Source organism: Melopsittacus undulatus, chromosome 4 (assembly GCF_012275295.1).
Source record: "Melopsittacus undulatus isolate bMelUnd1 chromosome 4, bMelUnd1.mat.Z, whole genome shotgun sequence".
Lineage (NCBI taxonomy): Eukaryota > Metazoa > Chordata > Aves > Psittaciformes > Psittaculidae > Melopsittacus > Melopsittacus undulatus.
Window position 1 is genome coordinate 53,380,462 of NC_047530.1, and position 21,932 is coordinate 53,402,393.

A 21,932-nucleotide genomic window follows, 5' to 3' on the forward strand; every position below is an offset into this window, starting at 1 on the left:
GTATGGATTGTACTTGGACAAGGATGTAATGTCTAGAAGTTTGAAGCCTGATTTACTGTGAGGTCAGTTTAGATTCTTAATGGATTAAAGAGTTAATCTATCTTAAAGGTAAAGATACTATTGGATGATAACAATTATTATTACCCCCTGGCACCCTTCATGAAAATGAAATTGCAGTTCATTGCTCTAAGTGTAAAGTTACAGCTTTCAAAATATTTCAATATATTGCTGCAATATTTTAACAATGTGGGTAAGTCAGTCTTAATAAAGGGAGCGGAATGAAGAGCAAAACCTCTGAAATCTTAGTAGAACTATGATCTGTAAAATGTACTGGCAGGCACTAACTGTGGAGGTTACTGTTCACTGGCTATTTGGGGTGTGTGTGTGTGCTTTAAAAGTGGTTTCACATTTGGTTAATTTGATTTAGTTAATAGGAATTTTACTCAACTGATGAAGAAATGTCCTTCTAGTGTTAAGGATTAATAAAAGGGGTTTCAAAGAAGACTTGGGAAAAGATAGATGCAGAGTGGAGGGAAAGTGGTTGGCGTCTGAAACTTACTAATGAAAAATCTAATTACCTTATTCTATTTTTGTATCAGAAGAAATAGGTGAAGCTGTTACTTGTCCAGTGGAAGCAGTAGAGATCAGAATGAGATAGAAGTTACTGAGATACTCACCTCTGGTTTAACCAAGTGAGCTGTACAATATAATGGAATAGGAAATGTCAGTCTGTCACAATGTCAAATGTATTCGCTTTTGAAACCCACCTGAAGTATTGAGTCTCAGTCCATATTAAACTCAGAGTAGCTGTACCCATTATACAAAGTAGAGGAGACCAGTGGATACATTAAGTGAATACTGAAGCCATAGGCTTTACTAGAAGAGCAGAATTGTACATGTAAGTGTTCTCTCTCCTCCCTGCCTTCCTGGTTTAGATTTTCTAATTTGATCTTGAATGGAGGTCTTGAAATTTTGTTCAGTAATTATGATAGGCTCCTTTACATATAATAAAATTTTGTATTATTGATTAAACATGCTTTCAGATACTTGGTCAGAAGAATTTAAAACACCCAACAACCTCTGTGCTTGAAAAACCATTAAAAAAGATATGAATGAAACCTGATTTAACAATGTTAACATATGTGGCCTTGGTATTATTTTAAGGCTGTCAGTAGTTATCAGTAGCTTATATTGAAAGAAATGATAGCTGTTGCTGAAATCGCATGAGCTGATCTTTTTTTTCTTTCTGCTTGTTATGCTAAACCAGTTGAGAATGTGGAATTGCTTAAGTGCTGAGTTGTAGCCACCTCTTGAATAATCTGTTGTCTTCAGACGTAACTGCTCTGCTGAAAGATGAATGGCTTTTATGTAGTCAGTTGAAGACAGATAGCGTTGACACCCCTTTACTCCAAGCCATAGTATTTAGGGACTTACTACAATTCTACTGTTATTTAAATAGTTGGATTGAAAAACACCAACAGAGAGTCAACAGTACTTACACAATAAAGTATTGGAAAAAAGTGATGAGCATACTGTACTGAATTGGGTTTATCAAGGAGGTGATCCTGCCGCTCTACTCTGCTCTTGTGAGACCTTGCTTGGAGTATTGTGTGCAGTTCTGGTGCCCTCAACATAAAAAGGACATGGAACTGTTAGAAGTCTAGAGGAGGCCACGAGGATGATCAGGGGACTGGAGCATTTCACATATGAAGACAGGCTGAGAAAGTTGGGGCTGTTCAGCCTGGAGAAGAGAAGGCTGCGTGGAGACCTCATAGCAGCCTTCCAGTATCTGAAGGGGGCCTACAGGGATGCTGGGGAGGGACTATTCATTAGGGACTGTAGTGATAGGACAAGGGGTAATGGGTTGAAACTTAAACAGCAGAGGTTTAGATTGGTTATAAGGAGGAAGTTCTTTACTGTGAGGGTGGTGAGGCACTGGAATGGGTTGCCCAGGGAGGCTGTGAATGCTTCATCCCTGGCAGTGTTCAAGACCAGGTTGGATGAAGCCTTGGGTGATATGGTTTAGTGTGAGGTGTCCCTGCCCATGGCAGGGGGGTTGGAACTGGATGATCTTAAGGTCCTTTCCAACCCTATTCCAACTGTTCTATGATTCTATGATTAAATGGGAGTGCAGCTACTAAGTCTTCTCTTGCACAGGTTTTAATCTTATGTAGCAGTATTAAGCGAGTTACTTTGTATATGCATTCATGTAAAGCAGTAGGGTCATAAGACAGACCTTTTCTATCGTTTTGCTTCTGTGTAAGGAATAAATGTAAATTTCTGTGTTAAGGTAAACTTATAATCAACGTAAGATGCTGCTTCTGGTAAGAGCAGGCCAGGTCCTCACTGCCTGTGGAATGAAGATTGTTTTGAGTGTTCCTGGTCTAAACTTTTCACAAAGAATGCAACTTGCAGATGAGTAACTTGTGTACTTGAAAATAATGTTTTTATTTATTTTATTTATCAAATTGCAGTGAATTTTACTTTGTAATTGGAAACATATAAAACTGAGATTTTGAAGAACTACACTGATTTAAAAAGAGTGCAGATACATTAAAAAAACCCAAACAAACCAAACAACAAAGGACAAAATCTTCCCTCTCCCCTGCCTGAAAGCAAACCGAATTCTGGATGGAAGAAACTATTTCCCATCTATCCCATGTAGTTTATACAATTTAAGAAGCCATGTGAACTAGTTATATTTTAGGCATTATAAGTAGATTTGTAAATCTCTATCACAGGATTTCTGTGTGGAAGGATTAACGGTGCTTGTTTTGGGGATTTTTAAGTTTTTTTACTCACATTTTTTATTCGTATCTGCTGAATGTGAATATTTATTGTTCCCCTTTTTTTCTTCTTCTGATGCTCATATCTTTGATACAGAACTATCAACATTCTTATTTGTTCTTCAGAACGTTTTATTTTGATGGCGTATTCTTCATGCATCCTTCCATAAGCTATTTTTTCCAACTTTGATCTTTCTGAAGATTCATCTTAATTGGTCTGGTCCTTAACTTTGTTTAATATCTGGAATGTTCTTGTGGCTCCTGTTCAGAAGTTTCCCTTTGTAATGATTTTGAAAACTTGGAAACCAAATCAGTGGCACTTGAACTAGAGGTAGATGGAATGTGTTTCTTTTTTCCAGAGTGTTTTCCCAACAGTGGCCTCTAAGATGGAAAAATCAGGGATAGCTGTACTGGCCATAAATTGCCAAGTTTTGAGAGCAGGGTGCAAGTTGTATGAGAGGAGGTTGGGAACTCCCTTGTGCCAGACACAGCTGCTGAAAGCAAGCTTTGAAACTGATGTTTCAAAAACAGAAGTGAAGCAACCTGAACCAGTTTGTGCATAGTTTGTAGTTTATGTATGTCTTATCTCAATAAATTGCTAGAGTTAAAAGTACATTGTTAGATTCAAATTAGATGAGGTGGCGTTCAATTAGTTTCAAAAGTATGACCTCAATTAGACTGTGATAAAGCTGCCAGTTAACAGGCAATTTTGAAAGCATCCTCTACCTGCTTTCAGTACTCCGGAGGAAAAAAATTGAAGCATGTAGGAGTGTTGTACCAAAACTGTGTGTTTGGTAATATAGAGGAGTAAGCAGTTTGAAAGTAGGAAGGATTTAAGGGTCCATGCTAAAAATTTAGTTGAAGGATTCACCATGGCATTGACTTGAAGAGAAGAATAACACACTCACAGAAAACAGCAAAATCATAAAATCATAGAATCATAGAATAGTTAGGGTTGGAAAGGACCTTAAGATCATCCAGTTCCAACCCCCCTGCCATGGGCAGGGACACCTCACACTAAACCATATCACCCAAGGCTCTATCCAACCTGGCCTTGAACTGATGTTTTTCTAAACAGCGTTGGAACACTTTATACATAATGATTTCAGGGTATCGCCTCAGCATGTGAAGCTTTCATTTAGCTATTAGATATTTTGGAATGATTTTTCTTTGATCCTAGAAATGCCCTGAAGTGCAAGTTCAGGTGGTAGTAAGAAGTTCAGTCTGGCTTTCAGAAAATATTCAGGGATAGTTTTTTTTTCTCCAGGTAAATTCCTACTGAGGCTTATAATCCTTCTTGAAAGCAAAATGGAATTACATGCAATAAGGTCTGACACTGGTGGCCACCATTAGTGTCCTTCTGAGGAAAGGAGTCTAAAAAGACTTGTAACATTTTGACATAAAGGAGTGAATATTAAAATTGCATTAAAAAAATTGTACATCTCTTAATACTGAATTAAAAGAAGTTCCAATGTTGTAACCTAGGGAGTGTCTTTCTAGCAGTGTAATAAAAAGAGAACTAGAAGGATTAGTAGCTTTAAAATGTAATAAAGGAGAAGAAATTTTGAGCTGCTTTTATAGATGTAGTGGTAGTGTCAGAGGTCTCAGTCTTTCGAGAACTGGGGTGGATTCAGTGTAAAAAAGCTGTCATCTGTTTTCCCATAGAGAAAACTTGGGGCATTTATATATAGCAGAGACTGACCACTTTTTGCTGCTGTAATTCTTTGATACTTCCTTTCCAGGAAGTCTTGGTATCTCTGTTCACTATGGTCCATCTGCCCTTTCTTGCTGTTAGCCTCTCAGCCGCAAGTTCTACTCTGCTTGGACGGCATTTGTGTGCACTGTTGTTTGGATGCATTTGTTTGCTGTCTCTTCCTTGCTTTGCCTGCCAGCTTTAGAACAACTAGAGGGAGAAGAGATTTGGTTTAAACAATTTATGAAAAGCAGATAAAATGGTGATTTGAGGCTTTAACTCAACAAGGGAAGAAGTTCAGATACTGAGTCAGTGAAGTAGGAGTCCTGTCAGAATGAAAGAGGAGTGGAGGCTATCAAGTAGGTGACTACTTAAAGGAATGGGAGGAAAGACAAGTTCTCTGAGTGAGTTACCAAACGTAAAGAGTAAGAGAGCATAGAACACTAAATGCTGTTTAAGGCGTGCTAGCAACAAAATACATACACATTTCTACCGTATCTAGTTGAAAATGTAGCTGTTGTGCTTTTTTACATGGAAGAAGGAAACAGGGACTGGATATCTACAGAAGAAAGGAGGAACACAGAAGTGTGTTTACCTGCCTTAGGAGGGGAGGGTGTGTGACTGCTCTTCTGAGAGCTGTTTAAGGAAGGATTGGTAAAGCCTCTCTGTTAATGCCTCTTGTTTTTAGAAGGATGTCATGATGAAATGGTAGGGGCAGAGGAGTAATAATTCAGAAGATGCTGTGTAAGTAAGAGTACTTGAGGCAACAGGCAACACTTGCTCTTTAACAAGTGAAATTAATGATTGGTGACCCTATTCAGTTCTTACAGTCTAATAGATATGGAGCTCTCTTTCCTTAACAGGAAGTGCTGCTGTAACCGTATCTGTATTTGTTCCTTGGTTTCTGGCGCATCCTAACTCTGCTTTCTCAGCACTTCTGCAGCTTCTTTTTACATACAGTATCTCCTTTGCCTTTTAACTTGATGATTACATCTCTTATTGCTGCACATCTACAACTAACCCAGTCTAATTCAAATTCTTCAGCATGCTGCCTTGGGGAATCACAATCAGTATGTGATGTTGTGAGGGTAAGATTGCAGTTTCGAGTTCACTATGTGTAGTTTATATGGCCATTGTACCAAGAACATCTACTCCTAAATTGTTTTCAGAAGAAAAATCATAGAATGTTAAGTATAAAAATACATAAAGTAGAGAAAATACAGAATTGTCAGATTAATTCTACCTAAATGCCTTGTAAAATTTATTATGGGTTTTAAGATAGTGGCAAACTCCAATTGTAAATTAGCAGGAAGCTTAGAGAAGGATATTTTTTTCTACCACAACATTGATTTATAAATTGCTTTGTGCTAGCAGACTTGAGTTGTGTCAGACTGAAAATTGGTTTTTATGCTAAAGCCAGGAGAATAGTGTGTTGCTGCTGCTTGGGTGTCTGTAGAGGAAGCAACACACAGGGACTGCTACTACTATTGCAGAATTTTTTAATTTTTAAACTAAAATAGTTTTTTAAATAGTTGCAAATTTCAACTTTGTCTTTTAGGAAGCTTTATGTGTATCTTAATAGAAAAAATATTTCTTCAGTATGTTTTTATTTTAAATCAGATTTGCACCCATGCCTGCAGTGATATGCACTTGCTTCCTTATCTACCCTGTTTTTCCTGTTAATCCCCTTGCTGGCTAAGGGAATGCAAATACAGTGGGTTTCTAGAGCTGTGATTGTTCTGCTTGCTTGGTTTGAATATACCTGCTGGTTGCCTGGGAGGGTGCTGTCTTACAGTAACCGTTCAGCTTTCCTACTGCTGCCTTCTCTTTTTAGTAGGGGTAGGAACTTGGGCCTCTTGTCTCTGCTCAGTGATTGCCTTGCATACGTGTATGTTTTGTTTGCTCATTTCATGTTTGTGTTCCTGTACCATTCAGAATAACAGGATGCTACAGTTGAGTGTTTGTGGCTTCTGATCTATAGCATGGTAGCTTTAAAAAAAAGGAGAGAGTATAGAAAAAATAAAAGGTCAGTTGTGTAGTTTTTTCTCTCTGTCTTTCTCTGTAGAAAATCTGAGCTAATTTGTCCAAGGAATAAGCTAGAAATACTGGCAGGGAGCTAGTATCTTGGATAAATGATATGCATTTTTAATCTATAGACTTCTTTGAAGACTACTTGTTGCCAAATGCTAGATTTCTGTTTTAATATCACATTATCCATTATATTAGTTTTTAATTTTGTACTATGTGTGGACCAGAATTACCAGTAATCATCTGTCACTTTGAAAACATGCATGATGAGCATAGGCTGGATGCAGCTTGCAGCTTCATTTCATATAGTGACTGCTTGTGTCACTACCGGAGAATATTAAGATCGTATTTATTATATGACTTACAAGATACATTTGAGGAGCCTGTTCTGCCTCTTTTTGTGAAACATTTCCTAATACTGGGTATATTCTGAAAATAATCTCAAATTTATGGCAATTTAAATTCCACCAGGATGACTTTAAGTAATTGAATTTTATCTTTCAGCAGGACCAACGGAAGGCTTGGGAAAAATAATACAAAGATTTCCTCAGAAGGACTGGGAAGATACTCCTTTTCCACAGGGAATAGAGTTGGTAAGTTTGCATTACATTTTATAATGTCTAGAATTTTTTTTCACATACAGTTGGAAGATACATGAAGACTGCCTTCATGCAATTACTTGTATTATCTGACCTGACAGGGAATGGGTAGAAGTTGAGTAGAGGGGATAGGTAATAGCTTTAAGAATAATAATTTTGGCTAACAGAAGATAACTTATTCTAGTCTGTACCACTAAGTAGGTATTCCTAGAATACAGAAAAAGACCTGCTAATTTAGAAACAGTGTATTTAAAGTAAATGTTATTTGTGTCAGTAGGTTTATCATTGACTGTTCTTATAAGCATCCTTCAGATGGCAGATGACTTTTTATTATCATGTTCAAATGAATACAAATGTGTATTTGTACGTTAAAGAGAATTAAGAAGGATATCCCAATAAACTGGCTTGATTAAAATGGTCAGTCTCTACCCAGTATTCTGACCTTGACAGATGATATGATAGATGCTTACAAAATCAGTAAACTGAACAATGCCAGTGTACAGTGATCTATTTTAAATACCCTCTCTGAAAATTCACTAAAGCCACTTCTTTCCCTTCCTTGATGTCATATTGAGATTCATACATTGTGTAATTAAAAGGTGTATCTCAGACATCTGAATCACTGATTTATTGAACATATGGGTCTAAAAATCCCGTAGAGAAATGAAATGCTGTGGTCATACTCTGCACATCATGTTTCTGAGAAGTCAGAGTAAACTCTTACTGCTGTGAACTTAGGAACCTCTGTGACAGGATGAGCTGGAGAAGGAGATGGCCTGTAGGAAATGTTGCAATAGAAGTCTTTGTACTGTGGGACAAAATCAGCTGCAGAGGACAAATACACTGACTCTTCACTGAATTTATCACACATATGCAGCAAATATAGCAAGATTTTACCAGTATGATACCTTTTAACCACTGTTCAGCTCACTTGCTGAGTCATAACATACCATTGGCCATGTGTTGTCTTCTCCAGTGAAAGAGAGAGGAGGGGATCTTGGTATTTACTGCTTGCTCTCTGGTGTAGCAGACGTTTATGCTATTCACTGTGTGCTGGTGTACGCGACTGGTTGCTCGTTTTCTTCAACAGTGTGGTTTTCATTTCTTAATAGTCAAGCGTAAGCCTTATGTTTTGGGGGGATGCCATACTTTAATTACTGGTGTAAGCATTATTTCGGATACACGTGATGGATAGTTGCAGTGCTTGCAGTACACTTGCATAATACTACATTTGGCAATGTGGTGCTGTTCTGAAACAATGGAAGCTCCTGCTTTCTCTGAAGTGTTTCTACTACTGTTACAACATTATACTGCTCTGTATAGCAACTGCTTTTTGCTTTAGATGGTTGTTCTCTACTTAATACATGCCTAGCCAACGTGTGCCTGATGATTGCTGACCAAGTTCAGATAAGTGGCTTTTTTAATATAACACACACAGTTGTAGTTCTTTAGAACTTTGATGACAAGGCTTTGGGGTGGTTTTTTTTAACCTCTCTCTTGTGGTTGAGCTAAGCGGTTTGGTCTTGCCTTAAACAGCTTCAAGAGTTTGAATCTTACTAAGATTTATTTTGTCATAAAGTCTTACCTATTTCAAAGAAAGTAATGTGTCTGACTTCCAGTGTTGTAATGAAATAAATGAGCACAGTTTCTCTTAAAGCAGTGAAGTGTCCTAAGTGGTATATCTGTACTCAAATGTTATTTCTCACTGATGTTTAATTGTAGGATGTTGGCACTAAAAGAAATACCTTTCTAAAGGAAGATTTCTTCATTTTCTTCATTGAACAAAACTTTTCTGTATCAGTTCTCAAATGACTTGTTAGGCAAAGGCATTAGGACTTTGAAGTTTCCAAGTTAAATGAAATCTGATGACTTAAAAATTAAGGACATCTATTTGACCAGTTGGCAAAATTAGTGAAATTCTGATTTGCTTTCCAAATGTGGTAATAAAACTTTAATATTGCAAATATCAAGTACTAAAGTAAATCACTTATAAAAATCAGATTTTATCAGGATGGGGTTTTTTTCCCACAAGGTTTTGCATAAGTGTAACATGAATCAGGGCTAATTCTTGGAAAGAATAAAACCTGTGTTACCGTTTTCTATTTGTCATCTTGAGGGCAGCTTTAGTATCATTAAGAGGGTAGCAGGCGAACTGTGAAGGGAAAAAAGGGACAAAGTAAAAATAGTGTGGGTGACAAACTTATGTGAGACTGAAGATAGACACAGTTATGAATAGAACTTAGTTCTATGAGTAGTTCAAGTTAACATCCTCTTTAAGTGTAATTGCTCCCCTTTGAGTGAAGGATTTTCATTTCTCTGAAATGGAAAAAACCCCATGGTTTGTTTGTGCAAAACAAGTTAATCTCTCTCCACTGTGTTTTCTTGAAGGAAAAAAAGGCCAAAGCTTTTCATGCCTAGCAATAGGATTGAAGGGAGATTTTTTTGAGTCTTCTATCAAAGTTAGTTCTTCTGCCATGAATCGTTGGGATCTTCAGCTGATTATCAGTGAAGATAGGGCCTCTTAGGCCCCCTCCACCTTTTTTTGTGCCAAATCGTATAGGTTGAATGAGATAATTTGTCTTGGCATCTAATGGGTGATATGATCTAATAGTGTTTCCCATTCATGTTGTTAATGGCATCTTATGAAACAGGGATGATGGTGGTGGGGAAATAGTGGAAAATACCTAGGCCCACCCCTCAAGCCTTTAAGATGGAAAAGTTTGGGGGCCTGTTTGGACCCCTTGTGATTTCCATAGCTTATAGAGATGCCATTAGTCCAAGCTCCAGCTGAAAACTAATAGACAAAATCCTCTGAGACTTTTGTGGAGGGCTTTTCTCTTTCCTGAACCTTGCGTGCCCCCTACCTCTTTGGGCTTGAATTTGTGTGATCAAATTTGTGAAACATAAGTGATGATAATGTAGAGGGTGGAATTGTGCAGGTAATATCTAATTAAATAATAAAACCACCGTAAATAATGTGTTTCATTTTATTAAGCCCAGTTTTGAAAAATGGGCTATCATGGCAAAAACTGTACCTAATGGACCATCTCCTGGCTGAGTGAAAGGCAGTAATTTGGGGAAAATCTTATCCAGGAAAGATAATGACCCTATTTTAACTTTTAGTTTTAGCCTTGCTAATGTTTGTGGTTTTGTTAATTTGACACAAATATGTAGAGAATTGGGTCATTATAAAATGTAATTGCATTTTGAACTTTACTGAGAGTGTTACATTTGGTGTATATTCTGTATTGAAGGCTTAATCTATTAAATTGTTTCTATTTTGATGTGTGTAGCATGTTAGCTATGTTCTGGTCTTGTTTAACAAACATAAGTTATGGAATAAATTTATTGTCCAAAATTCAACAGGAATATAGTTTATGAAATGTTATGGAAGCGTTCTAATTTGTCTCAGTAAATAAATTTCATGTCTTCTGGTCATCAGTGGTAATTGAGCAAAGCCACGTGTTTCTGTTGATGGAAAGATAGTGTGAGTAGGTCTCGGTCAGTGTATCTTCTTAGAGCTTCTACTTGTCTGCATCTCATCAAATGACCGAAACAGATTTTTCTTAATCTTACACTCCTTGCATTTGCCATTTCTTTAATGGCTTCACAGCTTTGATCTTTGTTCTGTTTATAACTGAATACAGAAACTTTGCTAAGTGAGCCACCTACAAATTGCTGTAAAACACACCTGAAGTTTTTTGTAATGGATTATTAATTACAGTAGGTACTAAAGGCTTTAATACTGTTTTTTTACACCATTTGTTGAATTGTGTCATATAACTGAGAGTGAGGTATGATATTTGTTATTATTATATATGGTACATACTCACTGTTACTTCAAAAGCAGCAAGATGCTCTTCAGTTTGCTAGAAACTTTTGTGGGCTATTCAAGAGGAATGCAGGAAATGTTTTTATAATTCAGCTTTGAATCTGAGCATCTTCAAATTACTGACAAATAGCAGTCCATCTGCAGTTTACTATGAAATACAAGTCAAAGTGACTATCCTCAGGTTTCATGGAAGTAAGCTGACTCTCCGAAGTAGAGAGAGCTTTACCCATTCTTAAAGTTAATAAAATCTTTGGCTCAGAAAAGCAGGTAAGTAGCTGATTTTCTAAAGAATGTGGTTAGAAGATACCAAACTGATAGTTGCTCCCCATCATATTTTAAATGAACGTGTTTGGATGTCCTTGTCCGTAGTCTTGACTGTTTCAAAGAAATTATTCCAGCTTTACAAGATACAGCTTAAGTATAGCCCTCTGAAATTAGCTGAGACATACAGAACAGTTTAAAATGAGGATACTCAAAACTTCTTGTTCTTGCTCTGTAGAAAGAATGCTTGAGAGACTTTGCTGGCTGAATGCGTTAGCTATATGTATCTGCATATTCTTCTAGTTTATAATCCAGTTTTAATTCTGCTGTATACCTTTCTAGACATCATAATTAGTTATACATCAAAGGAGGAAGCTTTGGTATGTAATGTTACACTATATATTAATTTTTGTCCTAGGGCTAAATTAGCTAAACTAAGTGTCATCTGCATTACTCAGTGTTGGGAGATTTATGCTAATTGGGCCAATGAAAGTCATACCTAGAAAAAGATACATTGTCTTAAGTTTAAACTAGATATAGCGTGCTTGTGCAGTTAGTGGGAAATTTTCTTCCCTTGTACTCACTGTAGTATGTAGTACTACATACTACAGTAGTGCCGTGAATCAGTAATTTTCATTTCAAGTGTGTGCAAGTATACGTGTGAACATACATTTCTAGATGAGCTAATCAGCTATCCAGGTAATTACTTAAGTTATAAAATGTAATTGTAAATTGTAAAAACTGTTAATTTAATACAAGCTTGCATGAGTTATGATGCTAAGAGGAAAGGCTTCTGAAGAGAGGCTAGATGTGTCCAGTTGAGATCTGGTAGAATGTCTGTTTCCTTCTAGAGGAGGAGGAGTTGGTGTTGATGGAATGAGCATTTTACTTTTCTGTAGAACCTTATCTTTGGTGTAGACCTTAGCATTTTTGCACCTTTGGAGCTGCTTCAGATACGAACTCTTAAATAGACATAAAATATGTCTTTTATGAAATACTGGCTTCAACTCTTAAACTCTAACTAACCTGAGAGATGAAAAGAAATCAGATGAGGTTAATGAGTGGTGTTTAGGTAGTTTCAAAGTATATCTGTATTTTGACTGACCTAGTAGAGCTCAGTTTTTGGACAAAACCCAACTTCGTAGTCCTATCCAGAACTGTCCACTTCATGATAACAAACATAACTTACAAGTGACAGGTATACCTCTGCGATCTTAAGTGAATGTACACTGCTGATGGAGCTTCACAGTTGGGCTGAGAAAGCTATCACACACACACACACACCCTATCAAAACCCAACAAATGTCTTTAGATTTCCATTGAAAACTGGAATTTTTGTCACTCAACTGAAGGCATTTTACAGTAAGCCAGATTTTTAAGTAGTGAACTCCTAAACTTTGGAGATTCCCAATACAGGATCCCAAAATCATTACGCATGCTGTCAAAATAATACTTTTAAAATTCAAATGATAATCATTTAGTGTTATTTAGTGTTTTTTCCTGTTTTACCACTTTGGTGTGAATCAGCTTTTCTAGGGAACAAATCTGATGTTTGAACATTTTACTTGTTATTTTAAAATAAGAGAAAAACTGGGTTGCAGCTTAGCCAGTTAAGGCCTGAAGTGATTCAAGTTTTAAGGGAGTTAATCTTTAAATGCCTCAGTCTTAGTTAGCTGATCTGTAAGCCAATTTTTCTGCAACATTAATGCTTTTAAGGACCTGAATAAAGGATTCTCTACAGCATCCATTCAACTTTTGAAGTGCACGTGGTTAGCCGCAGAGATTTTGCTTTTGTGTTTGGCTTTTTTTTTTGCCCTTCCCCTCAAAAATCTCTCTCAAGTATCATTAAACATGTAATTATTTAATGAACAATTGCATCACAGAACTCAGAGAAAGATTGTTCTTTCATTCTCATTTTGTTGCAGTACAGGTGGTTTCAGCAGTTAGTAAAAAACAGATGACAGCAAAAGTATAGCTATTTTTTATTGGAGTTCTTATGGACTCTGTTTATATTCCTTTAACTTGTCTATATTAGCCTCCAGTGGAAATCTTAGAGTGCCATAAATGTAGTATGTTTTACAGTAATGTTTCTGCTGTCCTGTAAAATACTTGTATTACTTGTGGGTTTTAGAATCCCACTGTGTTTACTGAGTGGATTTTAGCTCCTGGATTTTGTAGACTTGTGGGGTAAAATAATTTGATATTGAAATCTAAGGACTTGCAAGTAGTCCTTGTGTAGAAAAACTTGGTCTTACTTGACTAAATACTGTAAAAGGGTGCAATTAATATGTTTTATCCATTTTGTTTGTATTGTTTACAACTGCGGAAAACTGGAACAATTGATAATGCAGGCAACATTTTTAGTAAAAATGGTGAAATATTGAAGTGGCACCTTTTTACCTTCCATTTCTTCCCCACAATAGTTTAAGTTAAATTATTTTAAAATCTGCTGGAGGAGAAAAGCATTTTAAAAAGCTTTCTTAAGAAATGCAGGTATTTGTAGAATCATAGCATGATTTGGGTTGGTTTTCTTTATTCTTGAGATCTCTCATCCCCATAAATAATACTCCGCTGCAAAAGATGGTCATTTCCACTTAATGCTTTGTGTGTGATTCATTATCTGTATGAGTATTCGCATAACTGTCCATACGTTTTTTTTCACATCCTCTTTAAAAATTAAAGACAAGACTGCAACATGGGCATTTCTGTAAGTTTCTGCTTATGGGGCTTTTGCATAATGGTCAGGCAGAGGAGATTGAGACTTACAGTTAAATTGTGTTGCAACATTTGCAATCTCCAGGCGTATCCTGGTATTTTCAGTATCAGGTATTCTCAACTAATAGACTCACCTGTGAGAGGTCTCCTGGAGAGCCTGTTTTTCATGAAGGTACTGAAATATTGATTATTAAATGTTTTTTGATATTCCTTTAAAAAATAACAAAGTATATATGTAAGGGTGGAGATAATGGAGATACTCACTGAATGTAGTGATGCAAGTATGATTGGTTTTCATTTAAGTAGCATTATAGTGATGGAAATCTATCAGTATCATCATTCTTACTCTTTGAGTTCCCTCTCTTGTTGGGTATTTGAGAATGATCTGTTTTGTTCTTGCCCTTAACAGCCCTGTCTGCCTATGTCCAGCCGGACTAGGATTCTTACGTGTGGTGTTTTTTGTCTCCCCCTGTGCTTCTCTGAGATTTGAGAGTCTGCAGGGTTATGAAGCATGCTTTGTTCTTCAGTTTCTTATGGTACAAGGCTAGTGTGTATAATACCTTTGGAATAAACGGGTTTGTAGCTTGTATGTTTCAGTAAGTATTCTGTCCTTTTCAGTTTATCCTATTACCTGTATGTGCTCAGTGTGAATACATAAACATTTATGAATATTTTTCAAGCTTATTTAGAGGAACTAAGAAATAGTCTGGACTAAAAAGGGAGGGCAATGTAAAATTCACTCAATAGGAAAATGGACTGTATCTCCAGAAACCAAAACTGTAGAGTAAGTATCCTAATTTTTTTAGAGGATAATTTCTGGGCAAATTTTTCTTTTTACATTCTTTTCAGCTTTATTTTCCTTGAAAACTTTATAGAATAGCCTGGTTATGGATGTGCTTTGTCTTCCAAATATGTTTGTTTATACTTGGAAGTTAACTTAGATGAATGCAATAATATGACCTGAAAGTGCTCTGTGGTTTTGAATAGCTGAATATGTTCTTAAGATCAGAATAGGTTCTCAAGTGACTTATACCACTTTGGGCTACTAATAATTGAAAGTTATTTCAGAATAATTCTACATAAAGACAAATGGTGTAAGTTTGGAATGCAAGCAACAGAAGAGAAATTTTGCCTGAAAGACACAGAGCAGTGTATGCTTATAAGCCAGTTAAAATACTGTAAATGCTGTACCTTCTGAGTTTACAGCACTGTTTTGATATTGTCCTAAATACACAGACAGGAAGAGAGATGTATTTAAGTACACTGTAACATCCAGATCTCTTATCATACAAAGCTACTGTTTTCCAGTTGTGCCATGTGCAGTGGACTCTCCTTGTCTAAATTAGTAATATACAGGTGTAAGCATGTCTCTATCCTGTGTCGTGGCAACCGAGTGTTGTGCATCTTGAGCTATGAAGTTTAGCTTTTGCATAAACTAGCCTGAGATGGCCAGAGGTTAGACCTGAGAAGACTTCAGATAAATAGAACGAATAAGCTGTTCTTGTCCTTTGAGAGTAAGAAGAGTAACGGTGAATTGGTGAATGGTGGATCCTATAGCAAAAAAGATTTGGTGTAAACAGTAAAACATTTAGATAGATGGAGCACACACTGCTTAGAATAAAATTTTTGCACAGTGTTACGTGGTTTTAATGTTAAGACAGCTATGACGAATGACTTGTGTGAGGCTAACGGTAAGGCATGAAAAGGGGAGTAGCTCGGATATGCTCTTGAAGCTCTTTTTAGATTTATTCATCTGAAAAGCTCTCCATCTGTGTGCTTCTTTGCTTCTCTGCAGAGGGAGATGATAGTAACTCATTGGGAAGATACCAAGCTGAGACATCAGAACGGTGATGAATGAAGAAATCTGTGTGGATTTCCATGAAAGATGAGATTTTGTCGTGTGTTTGTCCTTGTTTTTAACTGCAGCAAGCTTATTTTTAGGAGTTCTTCATGTCACTGTTGAATCAAGTTCCTGTAACTACCAGAGATGAAGAGAGAAAATTAAACTTGGGCAAATGCAAATCCGGGAAGGCATTGAAGTACCACAGAACCCCTTACCAATTCATTGTTTAAAATTCCCATGTTTTGTTTCACTTTATTATTACAGCTAACTTTTTTTTGTCAACCTGCTGCAAAAATTAGTGCTTTTCTTATGCTTGAAGTGCTGTAATTTAGGTAATTCTTTTTCTGAAGTTTGGGGAGGGGAGTGGTGATGTTTGATCTGTTTTTTCTGTGTGTTTGTGCAGGGAGCTGAGAATTTATGTGGTTTTGGAGAGAGCCAGAAAGCAAGACTGTTGCCTGTTGAATTTATAACTATACATCCAGTTGTCACTGAGCTATCCTTTCTAGGGTTGTGTGAAGGAGCAGAAAGGCAGATAATGTGCATCTAATCAAACACAGTCTATTGGGCTGAATGCAAGATTGTGAAATTTGAACTGGGTCATTGAATGTTCTGGGAATCCAGAAATAATTTATCTGTGAGGTTGATTCCTATGACTATAAATCAGTTTGGAATGTTTTATAATAGTTCAAGAAAACAAGCTAATGGAAAATAAAGGCTATTGTACATTTGTCCGAACAGATTTGTTAATGGTTTGTCTTTTGTTAAAGCTGATACTTTTCATGCTAAGAATTTCTAATCAGTAGTGTTTGGAGATCATGATATTTTCCCACCTCCCTAATTTGACCAACTTGTTGATTTGCACTCTGTATAAGTTTTGTTTGTTGCATGCAGGTTTCTTGTGCTGGCTTAAATTATCTCAGCAGTTTTAAAGCCTTACTTCTTAAACTTGGAACCTTTTGTGATGTCTTTATACTGTATAAATGTTTATTCAAAATAAAAAAGAAAAATTAACAAAACCCCCAGTTAAGATAAACCTTCACAATTGTGAGTATTGTGTGCTGCAGCTCCTTGCATCAGCCCCTGTATTATCCAGTTAGAAGCCATACAGAAAAACAGGTGCAGAGATGTTTTGCTGTATCTAATTCATGTAATTCCTGGTTTTCCTTTCTGTTTACTTTCCAGGGCAGAGCGCCTGTGTGCTCTAAGCATACACCTGAAAAACAAACCTACAATAGCCTGGGGAGAGAGTGTCTGGCTGACTGGGCCATGCAGAGTCCTAGGGAAGGGACTTGGAGGCTCATTTACAGTTTTTGTCAAAGCAGCATGTTGGCCTCAAGCTCCATCACTATCTTAAGTAGGAAAAGGAGCTGATTTTGTAAATGCTGAGGCTGAGGGGTTAGTTAGTTTGTTTGTAAAGCAGGCTACTTAATGTTGTTTCACTATGGTGTGTTAATGCTCTCTTTTGACTAATTGCATAGAGCTGGCAAAACCATTTTCAGATCTTTCAGCCTTTATTGTGCAGACTTTTTAGACTCCTGTCTATTCCTTAATAATATGTAGCATGTTGTTTTCTTTTATACAAAACCTGGTATTGGTCGATGGGTAAAGGAAAATTTTATGAACGAACATGCAGGTTAGAAGATGTAAAAGGGAGCTAGGCTAGTTAGATGGCCCTCTTCCGCATGTATTTTTATTTAATAATATGGTCTATAGGAACTTCCAGTATGGTTTTGATATCCTGATTTTAGTAAGGATTTAGTAAATGACAATGAGAATTTTAGTGAAGAAACCTCCTTATTTTAAGTAAAAGTTAACAAATAGTAATTTTATGGAGCTTGCTTTTTATCATAGTAATGTAAAAGTAAATAAATAGTATACTTTTATATGCAAAATACAATTTGCATTAAGAGGAAGAAGAAAAATACAAATGTATCCAGGTATATTTTGTAGTGTGTGTTGTCAGGCTATTCACTGATGAAAGATTTTTGTCTTTGTATTGAAATTCTCCTGAATGAGGATCTGTCATAAACTTAAAATGAATTCTGAGTATGGAACAAGTATTGTGGAATCAGTAATTTTGTCAGCGGTTTACCTGGTCTTGTCCTAGCAAATCCTTCTCTTCTTTCTCTGTCTTCAGTGTTCTGTCAGTGTTAGAAAGAAACTGATGTAGGCCAAACCTTTAGAAGTGGCAGGTTTTTAAGATGAGTGTGTTAATGCTGCAGTCTGACCCATGTAGTGTTACAACCTTATTTAATTTTGCTGACAGATCTCTCTCAGGTATGTTTAGTTCAGAGTCTTTATGTTTTTCAAGGATATGCTGTGAAATGATCACTTGAACAGGTGCTTTTACTTGGCTATAATGGATACCAGGATAAACTAGAAAGGAATTTTATTTCTATATCAGCACTGGAGTAATAAATTAAGCAGTTGAACTGGCCTCTAGTATGGATCTCTGAAGCTCCAGCTTCCACAGATGTGGAGATAAGGCAACTCAGTCTTTAGTTGTGGTAAATACTACTTGTATGATGATCCTTTTACAGTTTGTAGTTCTCTTTAAGCCTGCAACTCATTAAATCTGAGCTGCAGAGTGAACCTAGGCAAAGAGAAAGAACAGTGATACCCAAATCTTCTTTTGAATGGCTTTGGGAACTTCCTCTCAACAGCTTCTCTGACTGGATAGCTCAAGTCTCGCAGGTTGTAATGCAAGCTGAGTTCAATGAACAAAATCCAACCAACCACCCTCACTGCACCTCCTCTCAAACAAACAAAACCGCTCCTATGCCAGCATACCCCTTTCTACCCCTCCCCACATATTCAGAGCATAAGTTAATGTACTGCTGAGGTTTTTTAAAGAAGCTTTTCCATCCAGGCTTTGTCATATGTGTGTCCCCAAACTACTTGCTCATCTTCCTTGCACTGCGTGGTTCCTTAACCTTCATGAGAAGGCATCTTTTATTTATGTCAGCAAATGAAGATAACAAAAACCAGATCACTCTCAGATATTGGCCAGGTTTTCAGTTATCCTCAAGTAAAAAATATCTTTGTTCTTGAAAGTATATTCTGCATGCCAGAGAGGCACTCTGCATCAGGGACTGCAGTGATAGCACAAGGGGTAATGGGTTCAAACTTCAACAAAGGAGATTTAGGTTGCGTAATAGAAAGGAATTTACCATGCAAGTGATGAGATGCTGGAACATGCTGCCTAAGGAAGTGGTGTTCAAGGCCAGATTGGATGGGGCCTTGAGCAAGCTGGTCTAGTGAAAGGTGTCCCTGCCCATGGCAAAGTGTTAGAACTACATGATCCTAAAGTCTTTTCCAATCCAAACCATTCTGCGATTCTGTACATATTCTGACTTGAATCTCTGCCAAGCTACTTCAACTGAAGCAAGCAGTATATATGTAAAATTAGGAATACAGCAATTTTAATGTAATAAATAATGTGTAATAGCACCCTGCACCCCCATATAAAAGGAACTGCTGTTTTACTGAGCTGCAAATATTCCTATTGTCATTCTGCAATAAATTGTGAGGAATTTAATATAAGAACTGGCTTTAATTTTCTGTTCCCATCCCGTTTCATGTCTTCAGATCTTGAAGATTTAGCTCTTGCTTAAGTAAAGGCAGTTCAAACAAAATTCATTCTAGTGAGTGTCTCAAACTGGTGGGACAATGGCAGATGATGTAATTGCTTTATGTAGATTGCTGCATTATATTATGCTGTGCTATATTCAAGCAAATATGCTTTGGTGTTAAAAATGCCAAATGCAATTATGGTTTTGGTGCTTTATTTTAGGCTTACGTAAGAGTGCAGGGAAACATGTTTCTATTCTAAAAAATACAAATAAATTCACAGTTTTTGTTCAAGAAAGAATGTCTCCTTTTGTAATTTACTGGAAAGTCTACATTATAATATAGTACTTTAAAACCAAGCAGCACTCCCCTTCTGTAAATGGCATACACAAAATCAACCTCACTTCATTTTTAACTGTATGGTTTCCTTTTCCACATGTGTTACAGCATGTGGACAAGAGAGATGTTCATTGAAATCATGGCTTATAAGCTTAGAATGAAGACAGAATTAGATTTAATATCAAAGTAGTGGGATAAGAAGTGGGTACTAAAGTTACAGTGTGCATTTGTGACCTCAGTGTTTTTAACATTCTTCGAATACCAGATTTGTCTAGTTCTCTGCATCACCTCATGATTATTCGCTATAACTGCATACCAGAAAAGCTTATTTCACAATGATTTTCCTCATTCTGGCCCCGTAATATACTTGTAGAGACTTGTTGGCATTTGCAATTTTTAAAATTTGTTGTTGGACCATTTTGTATCTGTTTCGTGTCTTGTATATTGAATTTGATCTCCTCTCCCAAATAACAGCAGAATTGGCAAGACCTCTTGAAAAGTGGGTGGAGAGTACATACTCCCCCTCAACCTCCCCCCCCCCACCCCCCCAGGTTTGAGCAGCAGCAGCAGCAACTTCTATATGAGGGGCTTTTCCATATCCACAGTGAGTTATCATATTTGCACTGAAGAACAAAAATTGCTTGTAAAATCACTATTTTTGGTTATGGCTGAATCACTTATGTAAGCATGTTTTCAGAGTTTTCTGTTTCAAAATTCAAGACCTGTTTCTTATTTCACTTTGATCAATACTGTTGCTTAAAGGATGTGTTTTGGTCATTTCATGTCTGAATGTCTTTCATCTGAAAGATTAGCAGTACTTCCAGTAGTGTAGTTGGAAAATTGTTGGCAAATATTGTGATAAATGAATATCTACAGTTTTCTTTGTTCTTGGGTAATACAATTGTAAAAACTTCACATGAATTGGGAAACTTGTTCCCAATTTATATAACCAGAGAGATGTTAAATGAGTGGAAATCCATTAAATAACAATAATTTTGTTAAGTTTGATCCAGCTTGAAAGATCGTTGATGTTAGTTTTTTGTAATAGTATGCCTCAGCTGAAGAAAGTAAGGAGTTGAGTTATTTTGAATATGCGTAAGAAAGTATATTGCAGTAACGGATTTTGTGGAATCATATGCAGTTAATACATATTTTAAGTACATTTCAGTTGGTTTTAAGAAGAAGGCCTTGAATTTTGTCTTGTTTTTTGTTTGTTTTGGCTGCCACAAACATGATTTTGTTTGTATTTTGCATGGCAAAGGCTAAGTAGATAGTATTAAGTGTTCAGTAATATATATTCCAAAATGTTTCAATTTACCTCCAAGGTGAACAATGATATATATAAGAAAAACCTAAGCAAATGTCAGATTCCTGTGCTGACTTTGGCTTTAGATTGCAAGTAGTACAGTGTTGTTGTGGAAGAGTTAGCTAAAACCACTTAACACCTCAGTCCCTGAGTTCAGATTATGATTTAATAGAGATGACTGAAGTTGATTGATCTTAATAAACCATTTTTTTTGGTTGTTAAAATGGAGAAGCAGAAGTAGTTTTCCAAGAAAACCTAAGAACCTCTTTAAAGGTTTTAGCTGCACCTTGTCTTTCTAGGCTCACCATTAAGATTGCAAGAATATATAAAAATTCCATGAAACAGAGATCCTTTTCAATGGCTCTCCATCCTGTTTTAACCTGTTATTATAAGAATCATGAGTGCATTTGTTGACACAAGTATTTTTTATCAGTTTATACATGGTGCTGTTAGAACATGTCCAGAGGAGGGCCACGAGGATGATCAGGGGACTGGAGCACCTCCCATATGAAGACAGGCTGAGAAAGTTGGGGCTGTTCAGCCTGGAGAAGAGAAGGCTGCGTGGAGACCTCATAGCAGCCTTCCAGTATCTGAAGGGGGCCTACAGGGATGCTGGTGAGGGACTGTTCATTAGGGACTGTAGTGACAGGACAAGGGGTAACGGGTTGAAACTTAAACAGCAGAGGTTTAGACTGGATATAAGGAAGAAATTCTTTACTGTAAGGGTGGTGAGGTACTGGAATGGGTTGCCCAGGGAGGTTGTGAATGCTCCATCCCTGGCAGTGTTCAAGACCAGGTTGGATGAAGGGTGGCGTGGTTTAGTGTGAGGTGTCCCTGCCCATGGCAGGGGGCTGGAACTGGATGATCTTGAGGTCCTTTCCAATCCTAACTATTCTATGATTCTATGATGATGAAAAAAAAGGTTAGAAATAGTTATATTTGGCATAATTCAGTTATATT

The 21,932-nt window shown here is 36.8% G+C and overlaps 1 protein-coding gene across 1 annotated transcript in view; it reads left to right on the forward strand.

Moving 5' to 3' along the window:
• The window catches only part of SBF2 (SET binding factor 2), a 258,529-nt gene that overhangs the window by 44,504 nt on the left and 192,093 nt on the right, over positions 1 to 21,932 (forward strand). Inside the window, exon 2 of the mRNA XM_034062016.1 lies at positions 7,012 to 7,100. Within this exon, the coding sequence (XP_033917907.1) occupies positions 7,012 to 7,100 (89 nt within the window). The remainder of the gene's footprint in view (positions 1 to 7,011; positions 7,101 to 21,932) is intronic.